At 45.7% G+C, this 27,278-nt stretch overlaps 1 protein-coding gene across 3 annotated transcripts in view; it reads right to left on the bottom strand.

The window, feature by feature from the left end:
* The window catches only part of SARDH (sarcosine dehydrogenase), a 148,474-nt gene that overhangs the window by 60,512 nt on the left and 60,684 nt on the right, over window positions 1–27,278 (bottom strand). For all 3 annotated transcript variants that reach the window (XM_030207696.1, XM_030207698.1, XM_030207697.1), the window contains exons 13-16: window positions 25,523–25,636; window positions 20,571–20,709; window positions 17,151–17,264; window positions 6,637–6,784 (exon numbers count right to left, since the gene is read on the bottom strand). In XM_030207696.1, the coding sequence (XP_030063556.1) occupies window positions 6,637–6,784; window positions 17,151–17,264; window positions 20,571–20,709; window positions 25,523–25,636 (515 nt within the window). The remainder of the gene's footprint in view (window positions 1–6,636; window positions 6,785–17,150; window positions 17,265–20,570; window positions 20,710–25,522; window positions 25,637–27,278) is intronic.

Below are 27,278 nucleotides of genomic sequence, written 5' to 3'. Positions count from 1 at the left end.
AGGGGTAGGGCGCAACAGCTCTCCCAGAATCTCTGGGAGAACGGCCCGGAGGCTCTCGTTCAGAGCGGCTGCAGAGAAAGGCAAAGAGGTCGATACAGGCGTTGACGTCAGAACCTGTTCCGGGCGAGGAGGCTGTTCCGGGCTGTCCAGAGTGGAGCGCATCGACACCTCCTGAACAGAGGGTGAGCGGTCCTCTTGGTGCCGATGCCTGCTGGGTGCCGACTTCCTCGGCGACCCAGAGCTCTCGGTGCCGACGCAGGGAGGCGACCGGTGTCGATGCTTCTTCGATTTCTTCCGAAGCATGTCACCGGAGCTCCCCGGCACCGACGAGGAGGACGTAGAATCCAGCCGTCGCTTCCTCGGGGCCGAGGCCGAAGGAGGTCGGTCTCGGGGGGGCTGTACCGCAGGAGCCCTCAGGGTAGGAGGAGACCCACCCGAAGGCTCACCGCCACCAGCAGGGGAATGGACAGCCCTCACCTGCACTCCTGACGATGCACCACCGTCCGGCGACATCAGCAGACGAGGTCCCGGTACCACCGACGTCGATGCAGCTATCCGATGTCTCGGCGCCGATGCAGAGGCCCGATGCCTCGATGCACGGGCGGCCGAGGAAGATGGTCTGGACGCTGATGACGTCGATGCACTCGAAGATCCCGGTGCCGATGCCGACGAAGAGCCCGAGAACAACACGTTCCACGGGGCTAATCTCGCTACCTGAGTCCGCCTTTGAAGCAGGGAACACAGACTACAGTTCTGAGGGCGGTGCTCGGCCCCCAGACACTGAAGACACGATGAGTGTCGATCAGTGAGCGAGATAACCCGGGCGCACTGGGTGCACTTCTTGAAGCCGCTGGAAGGCTTCGATGTCATATGGGCGGAAAAATCACGCCGGCGAAATCAAAGTCCGAAATGACGGAAAAAGAGCACCAAAAGATTTAAAGGGAGAAAATCTCGACCGAGGCCGAAAGAGGCCTACCCCGACGACGAAAGAAAACTTATCGGGGCAAAAAGCTGGAAGTACGGGAAGGGTAACACGAAAACCGGAGCACTTCCCGACACTTTAAAAGACTTTTCCGAAGAAAAAACACGTCAAAAAATAACTTTGGACGCGCGAGGTCGACTTTCCGGGGCTCGACACGGCGAAACACGACCGTACTGAGTGTGGACAAAAGAAGACTGGCCGGCTCAAGCCGGTTTCGGGCGGAAAGACGGCCGCGCATGCGCGCGAGGACTAGCAAAGGACTTTGCTAGAGAAGTTTCCGATTGGAGGGGCTGCCGTGGACGTCACCCATCAGTGAGAACAAGCAGCCTGCTTGTCCTCGGAGAATCTCCACTACCCAAGTACTAAAGGACTCAAATACAAATCAACTTATGCATCCAGCTTTTCTTACTTAAGCGCACAACTATGGAACGCACTGCCAAAAATAGTAAAAACAACGTACAACCACCTGTTTCCGGAAAGAACTAAAAACAAACCTGTTCACCGACCCAACATAAAAATCAAGTTCCTGCGACACAGCAAAACCAAAGACTGTAATGGACACACCTTAACCCTCATCCCCTCTCCCTAACTTCCCCTATGTATCTACCAAACACGATCCTTTTACCATCAATAACACCTGTATTTGTTCACACCGCAACTGGCGAACGCCATTACGGTACCATGTAAGCCACATCAAGCCTGCAAATAGGTGGGAAAATGTGGGATAAAAATGAAACAAATAAATTAAATAAATAAATCTGTTGTCAGACTCCCCGCCTTACAACCCAGTTAGCACTGAAAATAACTAAATGGCGATGTGTTGTCTGGTCAGTGTTGAGTATCTGGTGGGAAATCAACTGAAGCATTCTAGATATGTCATGAAACTTATAGTCACAATGCATGGCTGTCAGGCCCAAACTGGGTAAATACAGAAGTGGCCAAAGATTCCAGCAGCCATGTAGGTGAGCACAGATGGCGTTGTGAGATGTGTCTTCATGTACCTAAGTGCTAGCGGCAATGTAACTAGGAAGGCTGTGCCCTGTACCAAGGTGCATACCAGGTATATGCCCACATATCCAGGTATATGGTGCCTCATATCTAAGTACATGATGCACTCCTCAGAACTCTAATGCCCTCGTGCTAGAGCCCCTTTGTAGTTTGGAGAGAGATGCCAAGATGCCCCCTGGCAAGAGGCTCCCAGATATTTCCAAGGAGACAGCCCTGGATATCTTCTGAAGGATGGTCCTCCAGCACGAGACAAAGCTCTACTCTGAAAATAAAAGAGCCAGACCGAGCACCTCACAGAATTTGTAGAGAAGGTTCAAGAACAGGCTAGAAAGGTAAGACCACACAATGCTAGTGAAAGAATGTGTTCTCGAGGTTGGGTAAGTGTAGTGTAATAATTTATATTATTGTCCATTGCCCTTTGGCTTACACTATGTAAACAGGTCAGCTGACTCTTAGAATATCTTTTGTCCTGTAAATGACTCCAGTAGCTTGCGCATGCTCTATAGCTATATGTTGTATAAGATGTTTTCTTCAGGTCACGCAGTGAATGTGTGGTCACTGCATGCTCGCTGGGAGGGGAAGGCCATAGGCCCCCAAAAATGCCTCCTGGGGAGGAGGGGTGGAAGTTAAAACATTTATTCCAGGATGGAATGTAGAAATCTTTGGAGATTTGGCTCTGGAATGGGTAGAGAATGATGATTTATTTAGGGATCTGGGGGAAACTGTAGAGGATGGGGAACTGATACATGTGTCTTGGTGTTTGAGTAAAACTCCAGTTTAGGGGAGGAGGACACTCAATGTACCCAGAGCCAGTGTGCTGAATGCTTTGTCCTATGTAACTGGACTGTATCAAAGGTTAAGCTGTGTAAATGTTATACTATGCCCATGAAACATGTTTTTGCAACCTCAGTTAAATGGTGATATGATCTAATGGAATACCAATAAGACTTTTGATGATTTAGTGTGTATATGGGTGGAGCATAATCAAGAGTATTAACTACGAGTCCCAGTGTTTGAACCATTCCTGCTCACTGATTTGTCCCAATTAAAGCATGTTGTTAATGCTACCATGATCTACTATAATAAAACGCAGCCTCAACATTCTGAGGACACTGACGTCACTGAAGTCACTCACACACCGGTTCGTGGTTTCATGGTGGTAAAGCCACACAACATCTTCATGCCCCGCCCTCACGTCACACGTGATGACGTCGAGGGCGCAACACGAAAACAAGGCTAATTAACGCACGGGGAGCAGTAGTCTACTCCTCCCCTTCCAAAACATCCCAGCCTCTCAGGACGTCCACATCAACCCGGCCCCTTTTCCCACATAGCCCCGCCCCTTTGAAGTTACCGCCCCGCCCACGGTACCACACTCACCCTCAGCAATGTCCCTCCCCCCCGTCACCTCCCCTCCCCTTCCCTTCCACCTGTCTCCCTGGTGGTCTAGAGGTACCTGTTCGGTGGGGGCAGGAAAGAAAGAGCCCCCTCTTTCCTGCCCGTAGCAGTGGTGGTAGCCTCCTTGCTACATCGTGTGGGAGTCCGGCTCTCGGCGTTTCAAAATGGCCGCCGAGAGTTAAAGCTGCATAGCGAGACTTCAACTCTCGGCGGCCATTTTGAAACGCCGAGAGCCGGACTCCCACACGATGTAGCAAGGATGCTACCACCACCGCTACGGGCAGGAAAGAGGGGGCTCTTTCTTTCCTGCCCCCACCGAACAGGTACCTCTAGACCACCAGGGAGACACGCGTAAGGGGAGGGGAAGGGAGTCCCCTGCCCGCTAGCGCCCGTTTCATCGCCGCCAGAAACGGGCCATTTTTACTAGTACTATAATAATTGGACACTGTCAACTAGTCTATACTGCAGCATGAATTAAATACCTTGTGTCAGGATCACTCGCTGTATCCTCACCACTCCTTCACAGTCTCTTCCCTCTCAACATCGCACACCATCCACTCCCAGGGTTAAAGGTCTGCAATCAGTGTCTCAGGAAAACAAGAGATTCACTAGAAGTGCTTTACTATCTCCTTAATACCTCTATTCTTCTTTAAGTCTTCCTAGACCTTCCCCTATTACTGGAATAGTCCAACTTTTGAACACAGTTCAAATTAGCACTGCTTTTCAACACAGCTCAGTTTAGCACTGCTTTTCAACATAGTTTAGTTTAGCACTGCTTTTCAACACAGTTCAGTTTAGCACTGCTTTCAACTCAGTTAACTCAACAGCAATATGGTCTAAATCACTTTCTCACTCTTAGACCTAATGACCCACCTCCCTCATTTGTCAGCACATATCCTCCTGACATCCACTCACCGGGTCAATCCACCAAGTCTTCATTCACTCTCTCAGGTTCAGTTCAAAACTCACTTTAAGAGCCCTCCACCAGTATTTCCATTTCCTCCTCATTCTCTCCTTCTTCCACCTCCTCCCCTTCCTCTTGATCTAGGGGCCTCTCCCCTCCCACATCTGATTCCATTTCCCAATCAACCCCCGGCTCCTCCCTTTCTTGCCTAGAATTCTCTCCCTTCACCTGATTCCTCTGCTGCTGCTGCACTGCCTTCTGGGCCTTGTAGTTTCTTAGTTCCTGGTTTCTCTGATGTTGCACTGTCTTCTGGGCTTTGGAGTTTCTTAGTTCCGAATTGCTCTGGTGCTGCACTGCCTTCTGGGCTTTGTAGTTTCTTTGCTTTTCACACTTGATAATGTCTAATCAATTAAGAGCAGTAGGAGAATCATCCAAAAGGCTCATTGAACATCACTGGTATGACATTTTCTTTGGATGGCCCCCTCTACTACTGCTGTTCTGAATACTCTATTCCATCCTATGCTAATTGTAATTCTTATACTAATCCTCCTTAATATATGGAACTGTCTCTTTACATATTGTATCTTTAAGGGTGTTGACCTGCTCGATCAGTTTTAATGCATGGTCTCCCCACTGATCCACAGGTGGAGTGTGATGGGCCTAGAAATTAGGCTTAGCGTGGAGTCTGCACTTTAGCTGACCTTTCATACATGATTTATTGTGAAAACTTGAGCAGACTGCAAAAAGATCTTAAGAGGATGTCAAGCAAGATGCCTGAAGCAGCAGAGACCGGACAGTCTAAAAAAGAACTGACCAACATCCGCATAAGGCTGACAGGAATGAAAAAATAGCCCTGGACTAAAAAGACAGAGCCTGCTGCCAAACGGAGCCAGTGCGTGACTTCCTCCACTTTGGAAATGGCAGGCTAAGACCTCTGAACCAGCCGCCGTCTAGGACTGTGAAGAGGAGAAAAACAACTGAGTTTCGTGATCCAGACACAAGCTGTGCCCCACAAAAAACAAAAATCAAAGCAACTGGTACCAGCTCGGAAGGGTCCATGATCAGAATCAGGCACCGGCCAGCAAAATTCAAAGAAACTTCGCAAGAAGTCCCCTAGAATACATTGCCAAAGGTGGGAAAATAAATCAGGTAACAGGCAAGAGAAAGAAGGAAAAACAAAATTTCTTCTTTTTTTTTTTTTTTTGCAAAACAACCTTCTTCACTAGTGACAGGAATTAATAAAGGTTTACCTCAGAGGCAGAAGAGGAGGGAAAAACAAAGTTTCCTTTTTTTTTTGTAAACAACCTTCTTCACTAGTGACAGGAATAAATAAAGGCTTATCTCAGAGGCAGAAATTGAGATATACCTATCACCACAAAAGAGAAGAACCCCCACAGGGGAGACAAATTACTCCATGCCACAATCAACCATCACCCTGCTAGAAAGATAGCCAGGGGAGGGAACCAGGGTCACTGGATATCACCCTAGCTGGCAGATGAGGAACTCAGGACCACTGAGTATCATCTAAAACTAGCCCCAACACGGCTACTACCAGCACACCCTTGGCTCCACAGTCACCAGAAGAATCTGGGACAGGAGCTACCAGCCAGCAATCCAGAGCAGCTGCACGATCCGTCCACCATCCGCTAGGAGACAGAGAAAATACTGAACATTCCAGGCTGCACGATACCCTTAAGGGGCGGTTTACTTGGAACTATTTTCTCTGTCTCCTTCCGCTTTTAGATGGACACAACCCATTGGTCTGGACTGGTCTGGTATAGATGACAAGGAAGATATTGTTATGTCTCATAGACTGAACATACAGAGTTAGCTGGAAACGTGACGGTATAACAGTATGCACATTTGCATGGGACTACAATTGTGGTCACATGGTATGTGAATATCATGAGCATCTTGGAGGCAACTGGAAGGTTGTACAGTCCAGGAGGCATATAACTATGATCTCTGGCTATCTTTAAGCAGGAGCTGAAGGACTGAATTAAACCTTCAACTATCTTTCTCTTCCATTTTAAATGTAGGGGGTTATCCTCTCCCTTGGCATCCCTCCCCTTTTTACATTGGAAATAGTACAATATAATTATGAAATTCATTGTGAAACACAAAATCTCTCCACCTCCTCAGTGACTGAGAAGCACATTAGATGCAGTAATGTGTGAAGTAGTGTTCAGTCTTTTTCTGGAAACAAGACTCAAGGTAGTACGGAAGACTTTTCAAAGAAAAACAGAAACAGCTGAGGAAGCAAGTTCTGATGTTAAGATAATTCTGAGATTAGAAGCCATAGAGGGAGAGGATTCCCATTTGCTTTCTGTTCTGCATGGCTCACCTCGCTGGTCCCTGGATGCTGATCATACCCAGGTCCTCAGAACAGTCAATCAGTGTGCATCGGAAGTTCTTCTCCTGCAGCACATTATTGATGTGACACCAGTTATGCTGGGCAGCTGCTCCCCCAATAGCCAGATAATAGCCATCCCCTGGAAGAAGAAACAAGATTTCTATTATAAATAGCTCATAAAGACAAAAAGACTGTATCACTCCAGTGAATAAGGTCAGGAATACGGAAGAATCTATGGCTCGTGATTATCCAGAGAGCAGAATTTATATTATATAAATGAAGAAGAACCTCAGCATTTGTCATCACTTTTGCAAATGTATGCTCCAGTTAGCAATCCGAGTTACTTTCAGCAGGATTTATTTATGATTCCTGGACCCATAGATATTAAGCACACAAGCACTAGATGCAGAATATTTAGGGGGAAATATTTTGCCACGGTGGTCAGCATTTGATTTAAATGCCATGGTTATTTTATAAAATTTGGCTGCCAGGTATCATCAATATTCAGACCGATATCCAAGCAAGTAACCAGATAAAGTTAAAACTGAAAAGCGTTGCTAACCAGGTAAGTAAAAACTTTACCCAGCAGGGTAATGCAGCTAAAAATCTGGGTATAGACCTGATGAGTGGGACTTATCCAAGTCGGAGTTGCTCCTTTCCGAATAAATCCTGCCAAATATCTGCCCCTTAGATTTTACTCTGCCTTATTGTGGAATGTTACCGTTTTGAAATTGTTCTAAGCCTAACTACCTTTAGTATTGTAAACTCTTCAATGAATGGTTGTTTGAACATGTGTTTCCATGACTGTTGCACAGAGGGTTATTTGATATTGTAAGTGAATGATTATTTTTTATTATTATTGTTTTAAGCTGTTACTGGTCATTATTCAAACACTGCAGTCAGCATGTCCTTAAATGCTAGCTGTGGTGTTTAAAACTATTCTACAAATTCAGTGCTGCTATCTGGATAGTGAGTGGCACTGAACATACATGGAGAGCACTGAGTAACAACATTCAGCTGCTATTCAGACAGCTATGTGGATTAAGTTAGGGCAGCTTTTTTGTTGGCCTATCTGTATAGCTATATGTTTAATGGCTGAATATTGGTAACTATCTGTAAAATTAGGTAGAAAACTGATGTTCTGCCCCAGTGCTATCCAGATAGTGCTGAGATAGTCTGTAAGACTATCCAACGGTACTATCAGGAGAGTGCCTCTGAATATTGGTGGAAAGAGCACTTATCTGCATAGCAGCTGCTACCATATGGATAACTGATTTTGAATATCTGGCCCCTCGTACTTTGTGTGTGTTATTATATGACTAGTGAAAAAGGCCCGTTTCTGAAACGAATGAAACGGGCGCTAGGAAGGTGTTTCCTCAGAGTGTGTATGTCTGATAGAGTGTGTGTGAGAGTGAGTGTATGAGAGAGAGAGAGAGAGTGAATATGCGAATGTGTGTGTGTGTGACAGAGAGAGAGTGAGTGTTATGATTGGGGTCAGAACCCCTCTCAAACTTACCTCTTTCCTGGGGGTCAGCTTCTTAGCTGGCTTCTGTTTCTTTTGTCTGTCCTGTCTGAGCTGGCTCTGTCTCTGTGCTGGCAGCTTCCAGCAGCATGGGGTTAATTGGTTCATTTCACCACAGCTGTGTGGGTGGACTGAGTTAGCTCTACCTGTCTTTGGGTGTACTGGCTTCAAGTGCTTCACGGTTTTGCATTGGTGTGGGTTGGGCCTCTCTGGGTCAGTGTGCTTTTGCCTAGGTCTAGGGAGTGTGACATCACCAGGGAGGGCCCTGATAAGGAAGTGGTGTTGTTTCCTTCAATGCCTTTGCAACAGTGGTGTTTGCTTTAGGTAGGGTGGTGCAGTGTGCACTTCTGACTTTGTGTCTAGTTTCCCCAGTGGCGTAGGAAGGGCGGGGCGGTGGGGGCGGTCCGCCCCAGGTGTCAGCGGGTGGGGGGGTGCTCCGGACAGCCCTCGTCTTCTGCCCCCTTCGTTTTTTTTTTAATCCATTGCAGCGACGCAGGCAGCACTTCGCGTCTGCCCTGCGTGTGCTGTGAAGATAGAAAATCACCTCGTTAGCGTCGGCCCTTCCCCCGTTGTGTCCCGCCCTCTTCTGAGGTAACTTCCTATTTCCTCAAGGGCGGGACACAACGGGGGAAGGGCCGATGCTAACGAGGTGGTTTTCTATCTTCACAGCACACGCAGGGCAGACGCGAAGCGCTGCCTGCGTCGCTGCAATGGATTAAAAAAAAAAAAAACAAAGGGTGATGGCAGGAGACAGGGCTCTGTCAGCTCTCCACGAGTAGGGTTACCATTTGTCCGGATTTCCCCGGACATGTCCTCTTTTTGAGGGCATGTCCGGGGCGTCCGGCGGGTTTTGCCTGCATGCACGTTTGTCCGGATTTCTGGACAAACGTGCGTGCGGGAGGGCGCGCGTGCGTGCAGTTGCGCGATCCATCGGCGCCGTGGGTCTCCCCTCACCTTCCTTACCATCTTCCCTGGTGGTCTAGTGACGTCTTTCGGGGCAGGAAAGAGCCCCCTCTTTCCTGCCCGGAGCTCTGCCTTGCCCATCCTCCTTCTCGGTCTCTGCTGGTGATTCAAAATGGCCACCGAGAGTTGAAGTCTCGCGAGGCCGCTTCAACTCTCGGCGGCCATTTTGAATCCTCAGCCGAGACCGAGAAGGATGTAGGCAAGGGCAGGCAGCGCTCCGGGCAGGAAAGAGGGGACTCTTTCCTGCCCCGAAGACGTCACTAGACCACCAGGGAAGATGGTAAGGAAGGGGAGGGGAGCATGTGACAGGGGGAGGGGAGTATGTGATGGGGGGGTGCGGGGGAGGGGACTATGTGAAGAGGGGAGGGGAAAGGGGGCGGAATTACGATCCAAAAGGGGCGTGGCAGTGGGCGTGGCGGGTGCAGGCGGGGGCGTGGCATGTGTCCTCTTTTTCAGAGGACACAAAATGGTAACCCTATCCACGAGGGGGGACGGGACCGGGTCGGGGGGGGGGGTCAGATGGGAGAGGGGGAGCTCAGAGGGGAGAAGGGGTGGGGGTGTTCAGAGGGGACAAGGGGATTGGGAAGGGGTGGGGGAGCCCAGAGGGGAGCTCAGAGGGGAGAAGGGGAAGGTGGGGGAGCCCAGAGGGGTTCTCAGATGGGTGCTCGGAGGGGAGAAGGGGATTGGGGAGGGTGGGGGAGCCCAGATGGGACTGTCTTTCTTCTATGTTTGTGCAGCGCTGTGTACGCCTTGTAGCGCTATAGAAATGCTAAATAGTAGTAGTAGTAGAAGGGGATTGGGGAGGGGAGGGGTGGGGGTGCTCAGAGGGGAGTGCTCAGATGGGAGAAGGGGTCTGAAGCTGGAACTGGGGTCTGACAAGGGGCAGGAGGGAAAATGGGTCCATGCCTGGGACAAGTGGGAGAATGGGTCTGGGGCTGAAAAGGGGGGATGCAAGGCATGTGGTGGATGAAGGGGGCTGGAACTGGGGGTTGAAAAGGGGACAGGGAGAAGTGGCTGTGGGCTGAAGCTTGGGACTAATGGAAGAAAAGGGCTGGGGACTGGTGGGATAGTGGGGCTGAAAAGGGGGGCAGGTGGGAGATGTGGGCTGGGGCTGGAACTGGGGGCAGAGAGAGAGGGGACATACCCTGGATGGAAGGGGGGAGTGTGAGGGAGGGCAGACCCTGGATGGATGGATGGGAGAGGGAGGGCAGACGGATTGAAGGGGCAGAGAGAAAGGGCAGATGGTGGGTGGAAGGGGGAGAGAGAAAGAGGGCAGACTGGGGCAAATGGTGGATGGGAGAGAGAGAGAGATGGCAGACTGGTGCAAATGGTGGATGGAAGGGGCAGAGATAGAGGGCAGATGTGGATGGAAGGGAGAGAGAGAGATGGCAGACTGGGGCAGATGGTGGATGGAAGGGGCAGAGATAGAGGGCAGATGTGGATGGAAGGGAGAGAGAGAGATGGCAGACTGGGGCAGATGGTGGATGGAAGGGGCAGAAATAGAGGGCAGATGTGGATGGAAGGGAGAGAGGGGGCAGACAGTGGATGGAAGGAGCAGAGAGAGAGGGCAGACACTGGATGGCAGAGAGAGAGAGCGAAGACAGATGCTGGATGGAAGGAAGACTGAAAAGAAAATGAAGAAAGCAGAAACCAGAGACAACAAACTGTAAATAAAATACATATTTTTATTTTTTTGCTTTAACATGTAAATAAGGTAATCTTTTTATTGGACTAATTTTAATACATTTTGACTTAACTTTCAGAGAACAAAACCCCCTTCTTCAGGTCAGGATAAGATACTGGAACATCACTATACTGTATTGACCTGAGGAAGGAGATTTTGGCCCCTGGAAGCTAAATGTATTAGTCCAATAAAATGGTATTTTATTTTCTGTATTTGTTTTATTTCTATTTGTTAATTTGTAAAGTGGTGATTGGTATTTGTTAGTTTTTTCAAATTTACATCTGCTGTCTTTATATTTTGCACAGTACTAGGGGACATTTTCTGTTTCTTTGGTGTTGCATTGTATACAGAGTCTGGCATCGGGGGTTCAGTTTAATTTTTGACTAAATAGAAAGTTTATTATTACTTATTCTATAGTGGATTAGGGTGTATCTGTGTTTGTGAAAAAGGCATGGCTTTCGGTTGGCATTGACTGTGCAGGATTGACGATCTGTACTATTCTGTCTGTTTTTGTCTTACAATAGGTGAATTGATGTTCTAGTGTTCACTGTAGTGTTTAAGATGCTTTCCTTTTCCCTTGTGTGACTCGTACAAATTACTGCTTATGGTATGGTATAATTGCTCTATATATAGGTCCTGGGTGTTTTGTATTCTCGGTATGCCTTGTACTGGATTTGGGGGGGGGGGGGGGTGTTAAAAAATGACCGGCCCCGGGTGTCAACTACCCTAGCTACGCCACTGAGTTTCCCTGCTTGCTTTTCCTAAGGTCCAGGTTAGTGTTAGTGCAGTGTGCACTGGTGACTGTGTGTTTAGCTTTCCTGCTTTTCCCTTATGGTTCCCCTGCTTTTCCCTCTTGGTTTTGGAAGCATTGCTGTGTGTAGGGCTTTGGAAGCTCTGTTGCTGATAGAAGTACTTCAGGGTTTGGTGTTGTTAGGAACACTGCAGAGTTTGCTGTTAGAAGTACTTCTGGTGTTTGTGCTATTGGGAGCATTGCAGTCTTTGCTGTTGGTGTTTGGTGCTTTAGAAGCACTTTTGGCTTATGTGTTAGCTTTCCTGGTTTTTCCTTGTGGCTCCCCTGTCTTCCCTTTTAGTGCTAGGAGCTCTTCTGGTTGCTTACCAGAGTAGTGCTTAGGAAGCACCTTGTTAGTTGTATCTAGCTTGCTAGAGCAGTGCTTAGGTAGCTTGGTAGTTTTGTGTTTAGCTTATTAGTGTAGAGCTCTGCTTGTAGCTTGGTGCTTAGTAGCACCTGTGTTAGCTTTGTGTTTAGTTCCCTGCTCTGTTAGTTTAGGGCTTAGGAAGTCCCTTTCTTGAGCAGGGCTTAGGAGCTCCTGTTTAGTATAGGTGCTTAGGAAGTACCAGTGTTAAGGTCTGGCATTTGTCTTCCCTTCCTTTTCCCTTGTGGTTTCCCTGCACTTCTGTTAGTGTAGGGCGTAGAGGCACCCCTGTTAGTTTCTGTTGGGAGCACTGCTGTTAGTGGAGGGCTTAGGAGCTTTTCTGTTGGTGCTGGGCTTAGGAACACTTTTGGTCACTTTAGGAGTTAGGTGCACTTCAGTTACAGCTTGTTCTAGTCCTGGTCTCTGTGTCGTCCAGTAAGTCCTGCCGGCTACTCGAACCCATGAGCTCAACTCCTGGGGGGCTTAGTAGCTAAGTGCAGGTGAAGCTGTGTGGACCAGTCCAGTGTGCTCCGGTCCCGTGTTCCAGTCCTGTGTCCTCCAGTCCGGGGGACCAGTCCAGTGTGCTCCAGTCCAGTGTGTTCCGGTCCGGTGTGTGTTCCAGTCCGGGGGATTGCAGTTCAGTGTTCCAGTCCTGTGTCCTCCAGTCCGGGGGATTCCAGTCCATGTGTTCCGGTTCGCTGGGCAGTGCCTGCAGTCCCTGCCGGTGTGCTTACCCAGTGTTGGTTGGTGGGTTTTGCCTGCTGGTGTCGCTCCTCGTCAGCAGCCCAAGGGCTCACGTTTGCTCCAGAGCCCAGCCCCGCGGGCTCTGAACCTGAGAACCTGACAGTGAGACTGGGTGTGTGTGCGAGAGAGTGAGACTGGGTGTGTGTGTGCGTGTGTGTGTGATAATGAGAGTCTGTGGGGGGAGGGTCCCCTCTCCCCTCTCCTCACTCCCTCCCAGTTCCAGTGTGGTCCATCCAGTTCCAGGGTTGTTGTCACTCCCCATTTCCCCCCCCCCCCCCTTCCATGGTCATCCCTACCTCCCAGTTCCAGGTTTGGTCACTCCCTACTTCCCTGTTCCTGGTCCCCCACTCCCTCCCTCCAGGTTCCTGCTCCTTCCCTCTGTGTTTGTAGATCCTCCCTCCCTCTCTCCGTCCCTGTTTCTGGATCCCTTCGTCCGTCACAGTTGGAGGGTCCTCTCTCCCTCCCAGTTCCAGAGTGCTCCCTGTCTTTTCTGCCTTTTCTCCTACATTGCCCTGCCATGCGGTATCTGTCCCCAAGAACCCCATGTCCACCATCATTCCCTTTCTGTTCCCATCCATGGCCCTCCCCCTGAGTTATGCAGTTGCCGTTGCCCCTGAGGTCGCCGGTCACCGACCCCCCCCCCCCCCCGCGTCTTACCCCCGTTATAAAGTGCTGCTCGCAGCAGGCCAGACCATCCATGCCCCTCCCCCTGAGCTCTCCAGTTGCCCCTGCCCCTGAGATCGGCGGTCACCATTTCCATCCCTGGCCCACCAACCTCTTTCTTGTCCCACAGAAGCTCCGGTGTAGTGCTGCATGCAGTACGCCTCGCCAGCCCAGCAGTTCACTTCCTTTTGGGTCGTCTTCCCTCCTTGTGTTCCGCCCTCTTGTGACGTAATTTCCGGAAGGGCGGGACACAGGGAGGGAAGTCGACCCGAAGAGAAGCGATATGAGAGGCAGTGTTCGTTCATTGGAGGGGGCGTGGTCCGTTGCTAGGAAGGGGGGCGGGTGGCGCGGCGAAGTTGTGGGCGTAGCGGTAGCATCGGTGGGTGAGCGAGCGATCGACCTGGGGCGGGTAGCGGCCAGAGGCTTTGTGGGATGTTTTGCGCAGGAAAGCGTGTTGTCCTCAGGTTCCTGCCAGGGGGGGTCCGGGGGGGGGGGCAGAAACGCGAAGGGAGGGGGGTGTTGAAATTGGAGGGAGGGGTGAGTGTTGAAGTCGGTGGGAGGGACGGGAGGGGCGTTGAAGTGGCAGCGTTGTAGGAACAGAGTGACATCTGTGAGGGTGGGGGCGTGGTCTGGTGGTTCGAGCGATCCCTTCACTGTTATAGATCCGCCCTCGACGTCATAACGTTTGACGCGAGGGCAGGGCAGAGAGACATTGTGAGTGGGATGGCTTCACCACCATGAATCCACGAACCCTTCAGCCTGGGAGTGACGTCAGATGGCTTCAGAACGTTGAGGGTGCGTTTTATTATATTAGATATTTTCTATATTATTTGTTTGTATTGTGATATCTTGGTATGGCAGATAAGTCTGAGAAATGAATATATCAATCAATTTTGACAAGAAAAGAGGAGGAGCTGTATCTCATGAGGCTGCCCCCACCACCTTCCCCCAAGTTATCTACCTTTGTTCAAGATCACAGCCTTCCTCATTCCCTTTCCTGCTGTGCTTAATTGTGATCTGGTTTCTGGATGTGCTGTGCACATTTCAACAGCAAGGGAAGAAGGTATTAATTGTAATAGATCTTTCCAGTGCTTTTGACCTGGTTGATCATCAGGTGCTGAAATCTAGATGTGTGGCACTGGAGAGAGGGGGAACAGTGCTCCAGTAGCTAATCTCTTTTCTAATCAGCAGATATCAGCTGGTAGAAGTGAATGGAAATTTATGTGCATGTGCATCAACAAATATGCAGTCAGGGGTACCTCAGGGTTTAGCTGTCTCTCCCCTGTTGTTTAACCTTTATATGCATCCATTAGGGGTTTTAATGGGAGGTTGCAGATGACATTCAATTCATTGCCTCTACAAGACAACCTGGAGGTGTCAAGGTTAAGGGTTAACATGGTTTGAAGGCATCTCATGGTGGCTCAGGACAAGTGGACTTAAATTGAATAACACAAAAACTGAGATGCTGAGATTGCCTGAACCAGATCCATTGGAACTGAGGAATGATATGAGGGGTGGGATGTGGTTTTAGTTTATCCGGTAAAGAATTTGGGACTGCTTTTGGAAAGCACCTTAGTATGGAAGCACAAGTTACAGCTGTTATCTATGGGACCCTTTTACTAAAGCTTATCGCATACTAACAGACACTGGTGCGTGCTAAATGCTGCACATCCTACTTTATACCTATGGGCCATGTAGCACTTAGTGCATGCTAATGTCCATTCATGCATGCTAAGCTTTAGTAAAAAGGCCCTTATGTTAGTATTAACATTAGCAATAATAAAGCTGGATTACTGTAATAGTGTTGTGGTAGGTTTGCCATCCCAATTGTTAATGTACGTAAATTTCAATAGGTACAAAACACAATAGGCTAATTTGTTTTTGGAAAGCTGTGATGTGACAGAGCAACTCTGTTGTTCCGATCCCTCTATTGGCTCCCAGTGGCTATGTGTATTAACTTTAAATTGTCATTACTCCTATTTAAGATCCAGAGAGAGGAGAGACCCACATACTTTGAGTCAAGAATTTAATGGCCCCTTTACTAATAAGTATCCATGCTCAAGTAATGAATGTACATTGTATGTTCCAACTGTTCATGTTGTGCAAAGAATATACCTCCTGAGATGAATGTTTTCTGTTGTTGCAGTCCAGTGGTAGAATAAGACACCTTTGGCTTGAGAGCTGAACAGCAAGTTAAATCAATTACAAAGAAATTGAAGACTTCGTTGTTTCCCATTGAGTAATGGAAACTGTACATACTTTGTATATGCTGCTTCTATTGTTTTTTTTTGTTTGTTTGTTTTGTGTACACCTATTGTAGACCACACTGAACAGATGCCAATTTGTAAAAGCGGTATATAAACATGTTTTTCAGATTTTCCATAATCATAAATCACAAAATGTATGTGGTACACTTAATAATAATAATAAAAAATATTTAAAGAAACGTAATTATGAAGAAAACTATCAACCCTTTCGTCCACAATATATGTAGGCCAAGATCCAGGAAATAAAAAGAAATAACACAAGAAAATATTCTTCACTGACACTAGTTTCATATAGGATCTCACAGCCAGCCTGTGAATAGATACAGTCAGTAAAAACTCCAACTTCCTCTATTGGCATAAAAAATGTGATAACTGTTCAGAGTCAGAAAACATATAATATTTACCCCTCAAGTATAAACACACATGTACAAGGAAATCAAAATACAAAGCTCAGTTCCAGGGTTAGAAACATAGGCATCAATTCTAACTAAGTTGCTCTAGAATATCAGGAAATACCCTAATTTTAGACCCTAAAAACAACTCATCCATCACACGAAAGTAAGCTTTCAAAACTACATTCCAGTCAATTTCCAAGGCAAAAGTAACTATTCAAGTCATTCTTCGTGTAATACCCTCCAAAGAGGGTTCCGGGAACTCATTCAGATTTAAATAATCTCATCACCCATAAGAATCAGTGCGCGCTGGCAAAAATAAATATCAAGCTCACACTATAAGTGGCATTGTCTCTGATGGGAATTTCAAAATCTCTTGCATATACTTACACACCATTTCAAGAGGAGGAATCACTGGTGATTTTGCTAAATTTAAGAATCTTAAAGTGTTCTTTCTCATTTGGTTTTCCAAATATTCCTGTCTCCTATGCAAGTACAATTTCTTTTTAATTAAGGACGAATTGGGGACTTCTGGTGGAGCTCTCGGCCAAGATGGCCATGAGCTGTCCACTCCCCCCCCCCCCCCCCCAATGTAAACGACCGGCTCCACACCAAACTTTAAAAGGATGAATTGACTGCCTGAAGATTTCCTACTTTCATTTCCAATTCTTCAAATCTAATAGTATGCTGGACCAGCTCTTAGGAATGACTTGCTGTGGTTTCAGTAGATTTAGAAAGGTCATTCCCAAGGTATATGAATGTTTTAAATCAATCAATCAATCAATCAATCACATTGTTCAATGTATCACATGTACATATAGCTTCACTTTAGCCCAGTGCCACTCATTCCATCATGTGTTGTGTGACCAGTCCTCTGTTTTCTCTGCTCCTCTCGCTATGTTTTAGCCAAAACTTGCAGGGTCATACGTGCCTGCAAACCACTCTCAAGAGAAACCAGCTCTGTAAATCCAGGAAGCACCAGAATATCCAAGTACAAAAGAGCAGGAACCAGGTCACACCAGGTGCTTCTGGCCTCTGAGTAAAACTCAGCAGTAAGTCAATAGTCTGGCAAGTGAAGATATAAGAAGTAAAAATAATCATATTATTTTTTTTTACCTTCAAACTTTGGAGCCAGTGGAGAAGACTGGAGTCCAGGATCGATGCGACTGACAGTAAGGTCACTCTCTGTGCCACCATGCTGATTTAACATACATGTATAAACTGTGGACCCTGAGGAAGAGAACACAACACCTCTAAATCACATCCTCCACATTGCTCCTCAGCAAGCAGGTTAAATAATCTTGGTCTTTTCTTTAAGTAGTCTCAGTAAGTATTTTATTTTATATTTTGGATTCTCCAGCTCCTTTGGTCTTCCAGCTCAACCGGAATGGGGGTAGATATCTGGTGTTATGAGCCTTCTTCATTCACAACTACCCAAGCGCCCTAAATCCAGCCACTAGGAGTTACCATTGCACAATGACTTACTCTGTCCCCAAGAGGGCTGTAAACTCTTTTCCACAGCAAACCCAACTGACCCAGAGAACAGAAGAACCAAGTAGAAACTTCCCTCTGCATGGTAGTGTGCAGCACTGTCACAGAGTCATTGGGCCGACCTCACATAGTAATACAGTACACAAGAACATAATATAAGAACATAAGCGTTGCCATAATGGGACAGACTGAAGGCCCATCCAGCCCAATATCCTGTTTCCAACAGTTGCCAATCAAGGTCACAAGTACCTGACAAGATTCTAGAACAGTAAAACATAGTAACATAGTAAATGATGGCAGATAAAGACCTGCACTGTCCATCCAGCCTGCCCAACAAGAGAAACTCATAGCGTATCATATGATCACTTATGCATACTTGATCCTGATCTGTCCTTGCCATTTTCAGTGCACAGAGCACAGAAGTCTGTCTGTCACTGGCTTTTTTCAACTTCTGGAGTTGCCGTCGAAACCCACTTCTGACCAACGAGATCTGTCTAGCCATAATCGGGGTACAGACTGTAGAAGTCTGCCCAGCACTACCCTTACTTCCTAACTACTAGATTTGCTGCCTAAGCACAGCTAAGTTTTGTTTTGATTCCTTTATGTTTATACCATGCATTGTTAAATTACATTACTGTTTTTGTCTCCACCACCTCCCACGAGAGGGAATTCCAGGCATTTGCCACCTTCTCCATGAAAAGTACTTCCTGACATTACTCCTAAGTCAGCTCCTCTGCAACCTCAATTCATATCCTCCAGTTCTACCATATTCCCTTCTCTGGCAAAGATTTGTTTGCATATTAAAACCTTTCAAATATTTAAAACCCTATCCCTCCTTTCTTCTAGGGTATACGTATTCAGGACCTCAAGTATCTTCTCATACATCTTTTGGCGCAAACCCCATAACATTTTTGTTGCTTTTATCTGAACTGTTTCAAGTCTTTTTATGTCCTTAGCAAGATGCAGCCTCCAAAACTGAACACAATATTCCAAGTGGGACCTCACCAACGACTCGTACAGGGACATTAACCCTTCCTTTCATCTACGGTTATACCTTTCTCTATGCAGCCTAACATCCTTCTGGCTATGGCCACCACCTTGCCAAATTAATTCGCTGAATTCAGACCCTCAGACACTATTAACCCTTCTGAACTATGCTTATCAGTCTCTCTCCTCCAATCTTGCACATCTCCTTTGGATTTTCGCAACCAAAGCACATTTAGGCCCTGATGCTCAAAAATGTAAATGCGGTCGCTAAAGGCCATTAGCACCAGTCAAGCGCTCGCATTTACCAGCGCAGGATGTTCAGAGGCCTGGAGCATGGGAACAAACAAGCATGCAAATGCATGCTGATGAGTTCATTCACTAGTCATCCCCACAATGCTCAGCAGGCAGTGTGCCAAAGATGGATGCTCCTCCCGCTGAAACCCTACTACAGCTCAGAGCTGACATAAGGGTGCATAAGAAGCAGGAGAATGCAGTTCAGCTGTCATTTACACAGTCTCTTCAGCTTTTGACCAACCACAAACCTCCCTGTAGCCAGCTTCATTTTGCCTTTTGTTTCATGCAGCTCAAAAAAAAAATGTCTACAAGCTTTTTTACAAGCCAAAAATAAAAAAATACAACCCCCCATAAAACAGAAAATGTATATGTATTTAACTTTTCTTGAAGGCAGCACTGTAACAGCCAGCGGCTGTTGCTTTTTCTGGACTCTATGTGCAACCAACCAGAAGCTCTTCCTCCTTCTTCCCTCCTCCCCCTCTGGCAATCTGGGCATGCGCTTAAGAACTGTGCTTGATGCACAACTCTTGATTGCATGTGCCACGCACAATCCTCCCACTGAATGCCATAATGCTCAATGCTAAAAGCATGCCTAAATGTGCATATAATTAGCGTTGAGCATTAGGGAGTTCCTTTGCTGCTCTGATCTGGTGGTGGTATTTTTCTGGTGCTGTTCACAACAGCACCAGATTTTTGAGCATCAGAGCCTTAATATTTAAAAGGAGTGTAATCAGTCCTGCTTGTATTTTTAACATATTTTTGGCCAGGTAGTTTTCTCCTTTGGACTTGCAGCTCTATTGCACCTTCACTCACAACTACCTAGGGATTTGATCCCCGTTTTCTATCTGCTTCAATTTACTTTTTCAGTTATTGTACCAGAACCAGGAACCAGGGTTCCCTCCAGAGCCCTGTAGTCATGGGCCTTAAGTTAAGCCACTCTGTGTCACAGTTGCACAATGATTGGGACTCCCTGATGAATAGATTCTTGCCTAGAAGTAGAACCCAGATCCTTTGCATAGCAGCAGATTGCAATCTCACTGAACCTCCAAGCTGGGACAGCTGTTGACATCTTTTGCCTCACTGGCATAAAACCATTAGGAAAGATGTTTCAGTACTAATTTTATAATGCATGACTACATAGCAGCGATTCCTCTCTCTGTATCTATGGCCAAGAGAAGTTACTGAACTACCTAATGTTAGCAGATCTGGAATGTTTGATGTATTCACCTCAAACCCATGCTAGTTTTTAGCATTTATTTATTTGTTACATTTGTACCCCGCGCTTTCCCACTCGAGGCAGGTTCAGTGCAGCTTACATAGAGGACCCAATATTCAGACCATGGGAGGCAGTCCGCATAAGTGGCGCTGACCCCGGATATTCAATGCCAGGCCGTTTCCAGTGACCGGCACTGCATATCCTTTTTTTTTTTTTTTTGGTCAGCTCAAACTTAACTGGCTAAGTGAATATTTAGCACTGGCCGGTTAAATTTATACCAGCCAAAAATAGGACTGCTATTTAGGCAGTCTGATTTGGTTGCTAAACGTAGCCAGTCGGCACTGAATATTGACAGTTATCTTTTTGGCGCTTACTGCAAATATTTAGAAGAGCTAACCAGTTATCTCATACTTTATATTAACAGTTAGGTGCCAAAATGCTATTTAATCGGTCAGCTGCCATTTCTGCCCAGTTAAATAGCACTGAATATCGGCCAGTAAGCATTTTTCAAAAACTGTTAATTGTGTTATTATTTCATTTGTTCTCACCAACAGGTTTGCTGACATCAGCACTAAAGAGCCAATCGGCTGCTTTCCTGGCATCTGGTCCAACCAAGTAGAATTTCCCAAAGTAGGACATGTTGAAAACAGCAACTGTATTTCGGCATGTTAAGCATTCTCTCCGGATCTAAGGAAAGGAAAAAAAGAAGGGAGGCCACCAGCTGCAGACCTGACACAGAAATCACAAAGGAAAGTCCTGACAAAAAAAAAAAGTAAAAGTAAAGAAAAATCCCAGGACCTGACTCATCTAGAAGTTTGTCATAAAAATATTCAAATGCATTTTCCCCACATAAGCAGTTTTTATAACACAAGAGCGCTAATCATTTCTGACTTCTGCTTGTTAGAGTAACAATGTGGTTCTCAGGTGCTTAGGTCCTACTGTCATCTCAGTTGTCACTACCTTCCTTTCTCCCAGTCATCATCGCCCACTTTCTCTGCATTGGGCTCCTGGTGGCACTCAGTCCTGCAATCCTCTGAGCAGGTAGGTATAGGATCCAGCAAATTAAAAAGGATGGCACAGTTCAATTGCAATTATCTCTTTCCAACCCTATAACTCGCCTCGGGTATAGTTTATACAAATCAAACAGTTCCCCTTTTCTATAGCACAGTCCAGAGGGCTAACTTCTCCATCACGGCTTAGTTCACCTTTGGCAGGCCAAAGGTAGCCCCTCTCAGCCTCTACATGCTCCCAAAGAATGGAACGCTCAATGAAGAAAAAAAAATCACCACCAGTCCCCTGCCCCAGGGAGCTGACCACTTTGTTGTTTCAGTCCCCCTCAGGAGTTCCTGCCCTCTGACTCAAGTCTCTTTCAGTCCTTGCAGGTGGGGCTCATTCCTGTTCCCTTCTGGGTTAAAAAAAAAAGTCTTGCCCAAAAATATATGATAATGGCTACCCTTAACAAAATACCTTTGTCTGTGCAGGGCCACAAAACAGGGACAAGGTGAGGAAGGTCTCCACCCACCCTTCAGTATCAGGACCCTCATCATGACCTTTCTGGCAGCCTTCTAACCAAAACTTTAACTGGCATAGCCTTATCCTCTTTCTCCAAAATAAAACAAGGAAAAAAAAGTTTCAAATACAGCACCTGCTGTTCATGCTTTAGGTTCCCTAGAACTCCATGGGAATATTCTCTGGCTCAGCTTCAATTACGGGCTCAGTTGTATTCATGGGTTCCATACCTGGATCAGGTTGTGTCTCCATTGGCTGAAGCAGCTCTGCTCACTACATAAATCTAAGACAGTTCCCCTTCCTGGACCAAGCCTCACAGGGATTCTTTGGCCCCACTGGTTCCCAGCCCTGCTCACCATCTTCCCTCGAGGCCCAGGCTGGCTAGGGGATTTGCTAATCATTGAACAGCCTGCCCCTTCCAGGAACTAGGAAAGTCTGTGCTCCCTTCCCAGGACCAGCTGGTTTCCTGCTCCTTCAGGTGAGGACAAGGAGGTTTGATTGAGAACAGGAGATGGCATGCTTACACTCAAAACAAAGCAAACAAACCTATGAGCTGCTGCATCCACGTTGTCGTCCTTTATCGTTGGTAGCATTTTTTATTTAATCTCACTTATATTTTCAAACATACCAGCTTTTGCAGCATATGGATGTACAAATAGGAAGTATAATAACGGAATAACTTTTCATAGGTAGAGCAGTAATTTGTTATAAATTGTAATCAGTGTGTCATTTGGAAGGGCTGGTTATAGGGACACACTAGCATGTGTTATATTCATGCAGAGATTTTTTTTTTCTCCTGGTAAAGGGTCACTAAAACAGACGTCATGGTATGAAAATCAGGTGCTCAACATTCAGAGTTTCTATCTATTTATTTATTTTTAGTTCAATCAGTTTTTATTGATTTTTCCATAAAAGACAATAGTAAAGAAAATTTAGTACCTTTGACTTAATAACAATTTAACAAGTAGGTCAATGTACTCAGACTTATACTATTCATACTTGTATCCCAGAATTATCCAAAAACAAGCTTTGGTTCAATGTGGCTTATATTTAACAGTTCGTAGAGATGACATTGATTTAATTACATTTACAAGGTTGTAAGATGCTATCTTTTACAGTGCTTGGCAAGATAACTATTAGTATGGAATAGTCATTGGGTTTCTTGAGAAGATACGTCTTAGGTCATGTTGGCTGTGTCTCATTAATCCATGCTTTTGAATATGCTCTGTAATTTTGTTCTTTATGGTAGAGACTACTATAAAGAACAAAATTACAGAGCATATTCAAAAGCATAGATTAATGAGACAAAGCCAACATGTATTTAGTGAAGGGAAATCTTGCCTCACCAATCTACTACATTTCTTTGAAGGGGTGAACTAACATTTTTTATTTTATTTTTGTTTCATTTATACCCCGCGCTTTCCCACTCATGGCAGGCTCAATGCGGCTTACATGGGGCAATGGAGGGTTAAGTGACTTGCCCGTAGTCACAAGGAGCTGCCTGTGCCTGAAGTGGGAATCAAACTCAGTTCCTCAGTTCCCTAGGACCAAAGTCCACCACCCTAACCACTAGGCCACTCCTCCACTCCTATGTGGTTAAAGGTGAGCCGGTCAGTTTTCTGTATCTGGATTTTCAAAAGGCGTTTGACAAAGTACCTCATAAAAGACTCCAGAGGAAATTGGAGAGTCACGGGATAGGAGGTAGTGTCCTATTGTGGATTAAAAACTGGTTAAAAGATAGAAAACAGAAAGTAGGGTTAAATCGTCAGTATTCTCAATGGAGAAGGGTAGATAGTAGGGTTTCCCAGGGGTCTGTGCTTGCAAGATGCTCTATGTAGGCAAAGCTACTAGGGCACTAAAACAACGTCTCAGCAAACACAAACACAACATCACGCATAAGAGATTAGAGGCTCCATTAGTAGCACATAGCACAACTACCCATCATGAATTTGAAGATTATCAATGCTTTGTCATAGATCAGGTACAGCAGTCATCACATGGGGGAGACCGAGACTGGAAACTAATCCAAACAGAACAATGGATATACAAACTACAGTCAATTATTCCAAAAGGTCTAAACAATAAAATCGAATGGAGAACCTTGTTATAAAAGTTTTCACAAAAAGTAATAACAAACAATCCATTTAGACTTTAAATAAACAAGCAGGGTGTTTCTCATTAAATATAGTAATTATCAATCATCTAATTCCTAGACCGGATAGGGTGTACGCAGAGGCTTCCTTTTAAAAGTGAGCCGCCATTTTAGATTCCTCCCCTGTCACGAACGAATCAACTTTGGAAGAAACTGGTAGGTAGTGAGCTACTATACGCTGAATCACTAAGCGCTGATGAGTCCTCTTATAACCAAAAAATTTTTTTCCCTGTTTTTTAGGACATCTTCCAATTGGCTAGCGGTTCATCTCCCGACAAAGCTATTGAGAAATGGAGGCTCTCTGTACAGTGAACCACAGAGCGAAAGCCATAATACAGATAAGTGCCCATTTTCCATAGTGACCCTTTACATAACCATAATAAGCAGCAAAAAGCAATAGACAGGGACCACACTATTGTAGGCTTTTCTGACTAATGAGGAAGCTCGTCCGGCAGATAAAATAACAATACACAAATAAAGCCGAGCAACTGAAGTCTTTTCCTCCAAAATCACATAAGAATATAGAGGACTCCATACTTATTGTTTTGGGTGAACCACTGTGGTGGCAATCTCCCCCTACTACCTGCAAGCTCCACCTACTGGCTTCAACCCATATAACGGGCTAGATAGCTTTGCACTGTCTCCTGTTCTCAATGTAACCTCCTAGGGTGGGGTGGGGATATTTACTCTTTCTACCCTTAGGAGCTCTGTGGCCAGAAGGAGATGGAGCTGTTTTCCCTAGGGGGTTTCACATAATTTGTAGCACTCTCTCTCTTTCTCAGGTTAAAGAGAAATGAGTGTATTGTCTGACACCGACAATAAAAAAAATCTGATAATTTTCAGTAGGGAGAAGGATGGCCCAACACTGCAGGAAAATTCTGCAATAGTGACAACATTCTTAATATATCAAAGTGAAGCAAGCATGGAGGGGCAAGCTCTAAAAATCTGGCTGCAGGTTAAAAGCATTCAGAGGGAAGTAACTGAAAGCAAGCCTTCCTCAAGGAAGGGGCACCTAAAAGTGAAAGGGCCTTTGGTCTGGTTGAGTAGCTGAGGAACCCAGGGGAAATGCTAGAGCTAGTCCACTTTTACTGGTCAAAAGGCAGCACCATTTTTCTTGTGTCTATTTGCATGACAGCACAATATAAAGAATGAAACCACAGCCACAAGGAAGCACTAACCCGTAGGAAAGGAAATAAATAAATAGGAGAAAATAAAAACACTTCCTTTACTCAGAACAGATAGAATGTTTACATTTTTAGGCCTCCCATATTGGGTAATGTCTCCAAATGGATAAATTGTACACATACCATGGCTTAGATCAACTTAATCTCTATGCCAAGGTATACTGAAGATTATTTTAATATCTTAGATTCATTCCTAATGCTTAACTTGCATTGTTCAACAGTTGGCCACCTTCTTCTGGAGCCTCTCCTATCTGGTTAATAAGGGCTGAATATCAACCCTACTATGTTTAGTGTCTTGCTGTGATTTCTGACAAAACAGATACAGCAAAGTGAAAGAGAATGTGAATACAGAAGCAAGCATGAGAAAAAGACCCCTCCCTCTTGCCTCCTACTCTCACTACTTCTCCCACCCACCCTCAAGCACCACATAACAAGCTCAATATGACTAATGCTGCTCCTATAGCAGCTAAGGAGATCAGAACAGAGATTGACTGTCAGGGCTTTTTCCCTTTTCCCATCCCCTAGGGGGTCCAGAATATAAAACCTTTTAAAATTCAAAGTCTGAATCATGGGCCATCAAACTGCCAGCAAGGTCACAAGACAAAACACACAAAGTCCATCCATCATAGACAGCTGCATCCTTTTCCAGGCTTACCACATCATGATGCGGAGGAAAATTGAAGGTGTACTCTTTCCCCAACAGCTGGTTATAAGTATAACCTTCATGTACTCCATGGCCATAAGCACCATAGTAATCATAGTCCAAAACCTGATGATCAAGAAGAAGTGGATTAAAATAAAAGTATGCATATAGGACAAGACTGAGATGCATGTGTTTGTGAGGGCCCAAGAGCACATGCTGCAGGTGCTTTAGGATTTAGCTAATGTAGGGACTACAGGCTATGCCATGTTTTATTGAGCTGTGTGCTATGTGAACCAATAAACAGAGGTATTGCTTGCAATGATTTCTGGACTTGTTATGCTACTGTGAGACTGAGACTACTATTGTGGAAGAAAACATTGTGCTTTCTTTAAAACTGCTGACCCTGTGGAAATGCAGGTATCTGGAGACCTCCAGCTGTGGTAACCCTGAGGTAATTATGTTTCCACCAAGAAGGCCTGAAATTTTGATGAGGTTTTCTTGACAGCATCTTTCTCTAATCACCTGGCTCTGTTGCGCACCTGACAACAATAAAGGATGATTTGATTTGCCCATTTGGTATCAGTGAGCTCTGCTACAACCAATCAGGGTAATCACTTCTAAAATTTGAACATTTACATACAAGACTAGTAAGGTCAGAAAACCTTTTTCAAAAGAATGCAAAAGCAAAAGCTTCTGACTTTTAGCCACCACACTACATGTTCGGTACTAGAATAGTCTGAAATTTACGCTCTTGCCTATTCTCTTTGTATACCATCTGTGCAAGTCTGCCTAGACTCTGCCTCAATCATGGTTCTCCAAAAGAGGGGTTAAAACTGCTGGAACTGAGGCTTCTTAAATAACCCTGTCTGAAGTCTTGGAGCTGTGCCAACTGCCCGAAATGGGATGAAGACAGGCATTTCTCTCACTTCCATGAGAAACCAGTATCCAAAAGACTACACAAGGCTGAGGTTCATTTACCTTAAGGTAGTGGGATTAGATAGGGATTTATTCCATTATTCCAGATTCTATAAATGGCATCCAAAATCGTGCGTGATCCTGAGATGTGTCCACAAATAAATTAATGAGCCGTTACCAATCAATAATTGGCTGTTAATCAATTATTGAAGTTAATTGGCACTAATTTGGATTGCGCGCTCTGACCACACGCGATTCTACAAAGATCCATGCCCAAGTCTTCTTGTGTGCAACCCAAAAGGGGGAATAGCTATGGTAGGGGAACAGACAAGTCAGGAATGTTCCAAAGAATTATGCACAGTGTTCTATAATTTGGGGGCTGCGCACCAGGATTAATGCCAGGTTTCAGTTGGTGTAAGTCCTAGGACCAATGCTAAACACTAGAATAGGTATCAAACGCTATTCTGTAAAGAGCACTCAGCCTGGAGCATCCTTTATAGAACAGCGCCGAATGCAAATTTTTTCCGGCGCCTACTTTTCCACACCATTTACTTAATCTGGCCCTATATGCCACCTGCAAGTCTAACCCAGGGATGTATTGGTGTTAGTGATATTTCTTTCTAAGAAATATCTTTCTAAGCAAAGTCAACTGTTTGCCTGAACTAAAACTAAAAATAGCATCCCTTATTATACATGCTGATGTTGTGCTTGTCACAATAAAGCTTTGTGAACTTGAGTTGTGCTCAATGTAGTCCTTTTCTCAGATAACTTGCATTGGTAATTAGGAGTCTCGCATCTTGTGTCTTGGCAGCATTGTTAGGGTCCTCCTAAGCTCCCACAGTATCCATCCAGT

The sequence above is a fragment of the Microcaecilia unicolor genome, chromosome 6 (assembly GCF_901765095.1).
Source record: "Microcaecilia unicolor chromosome 6, aMicUni1.1, whole genome shotgun sequence".
Taxonomy (NCBI): Eukaryota; Metazoa; Chordata; class Amphibia; order Gymnophiona; family Siphonopidae; genus Microcaecilia; species Microcaecilia unicolor.
Note: the sequence above shows the minus strand (reverse complement) of the source record. Positions and strands in the feature narration are given on the sequence as shown.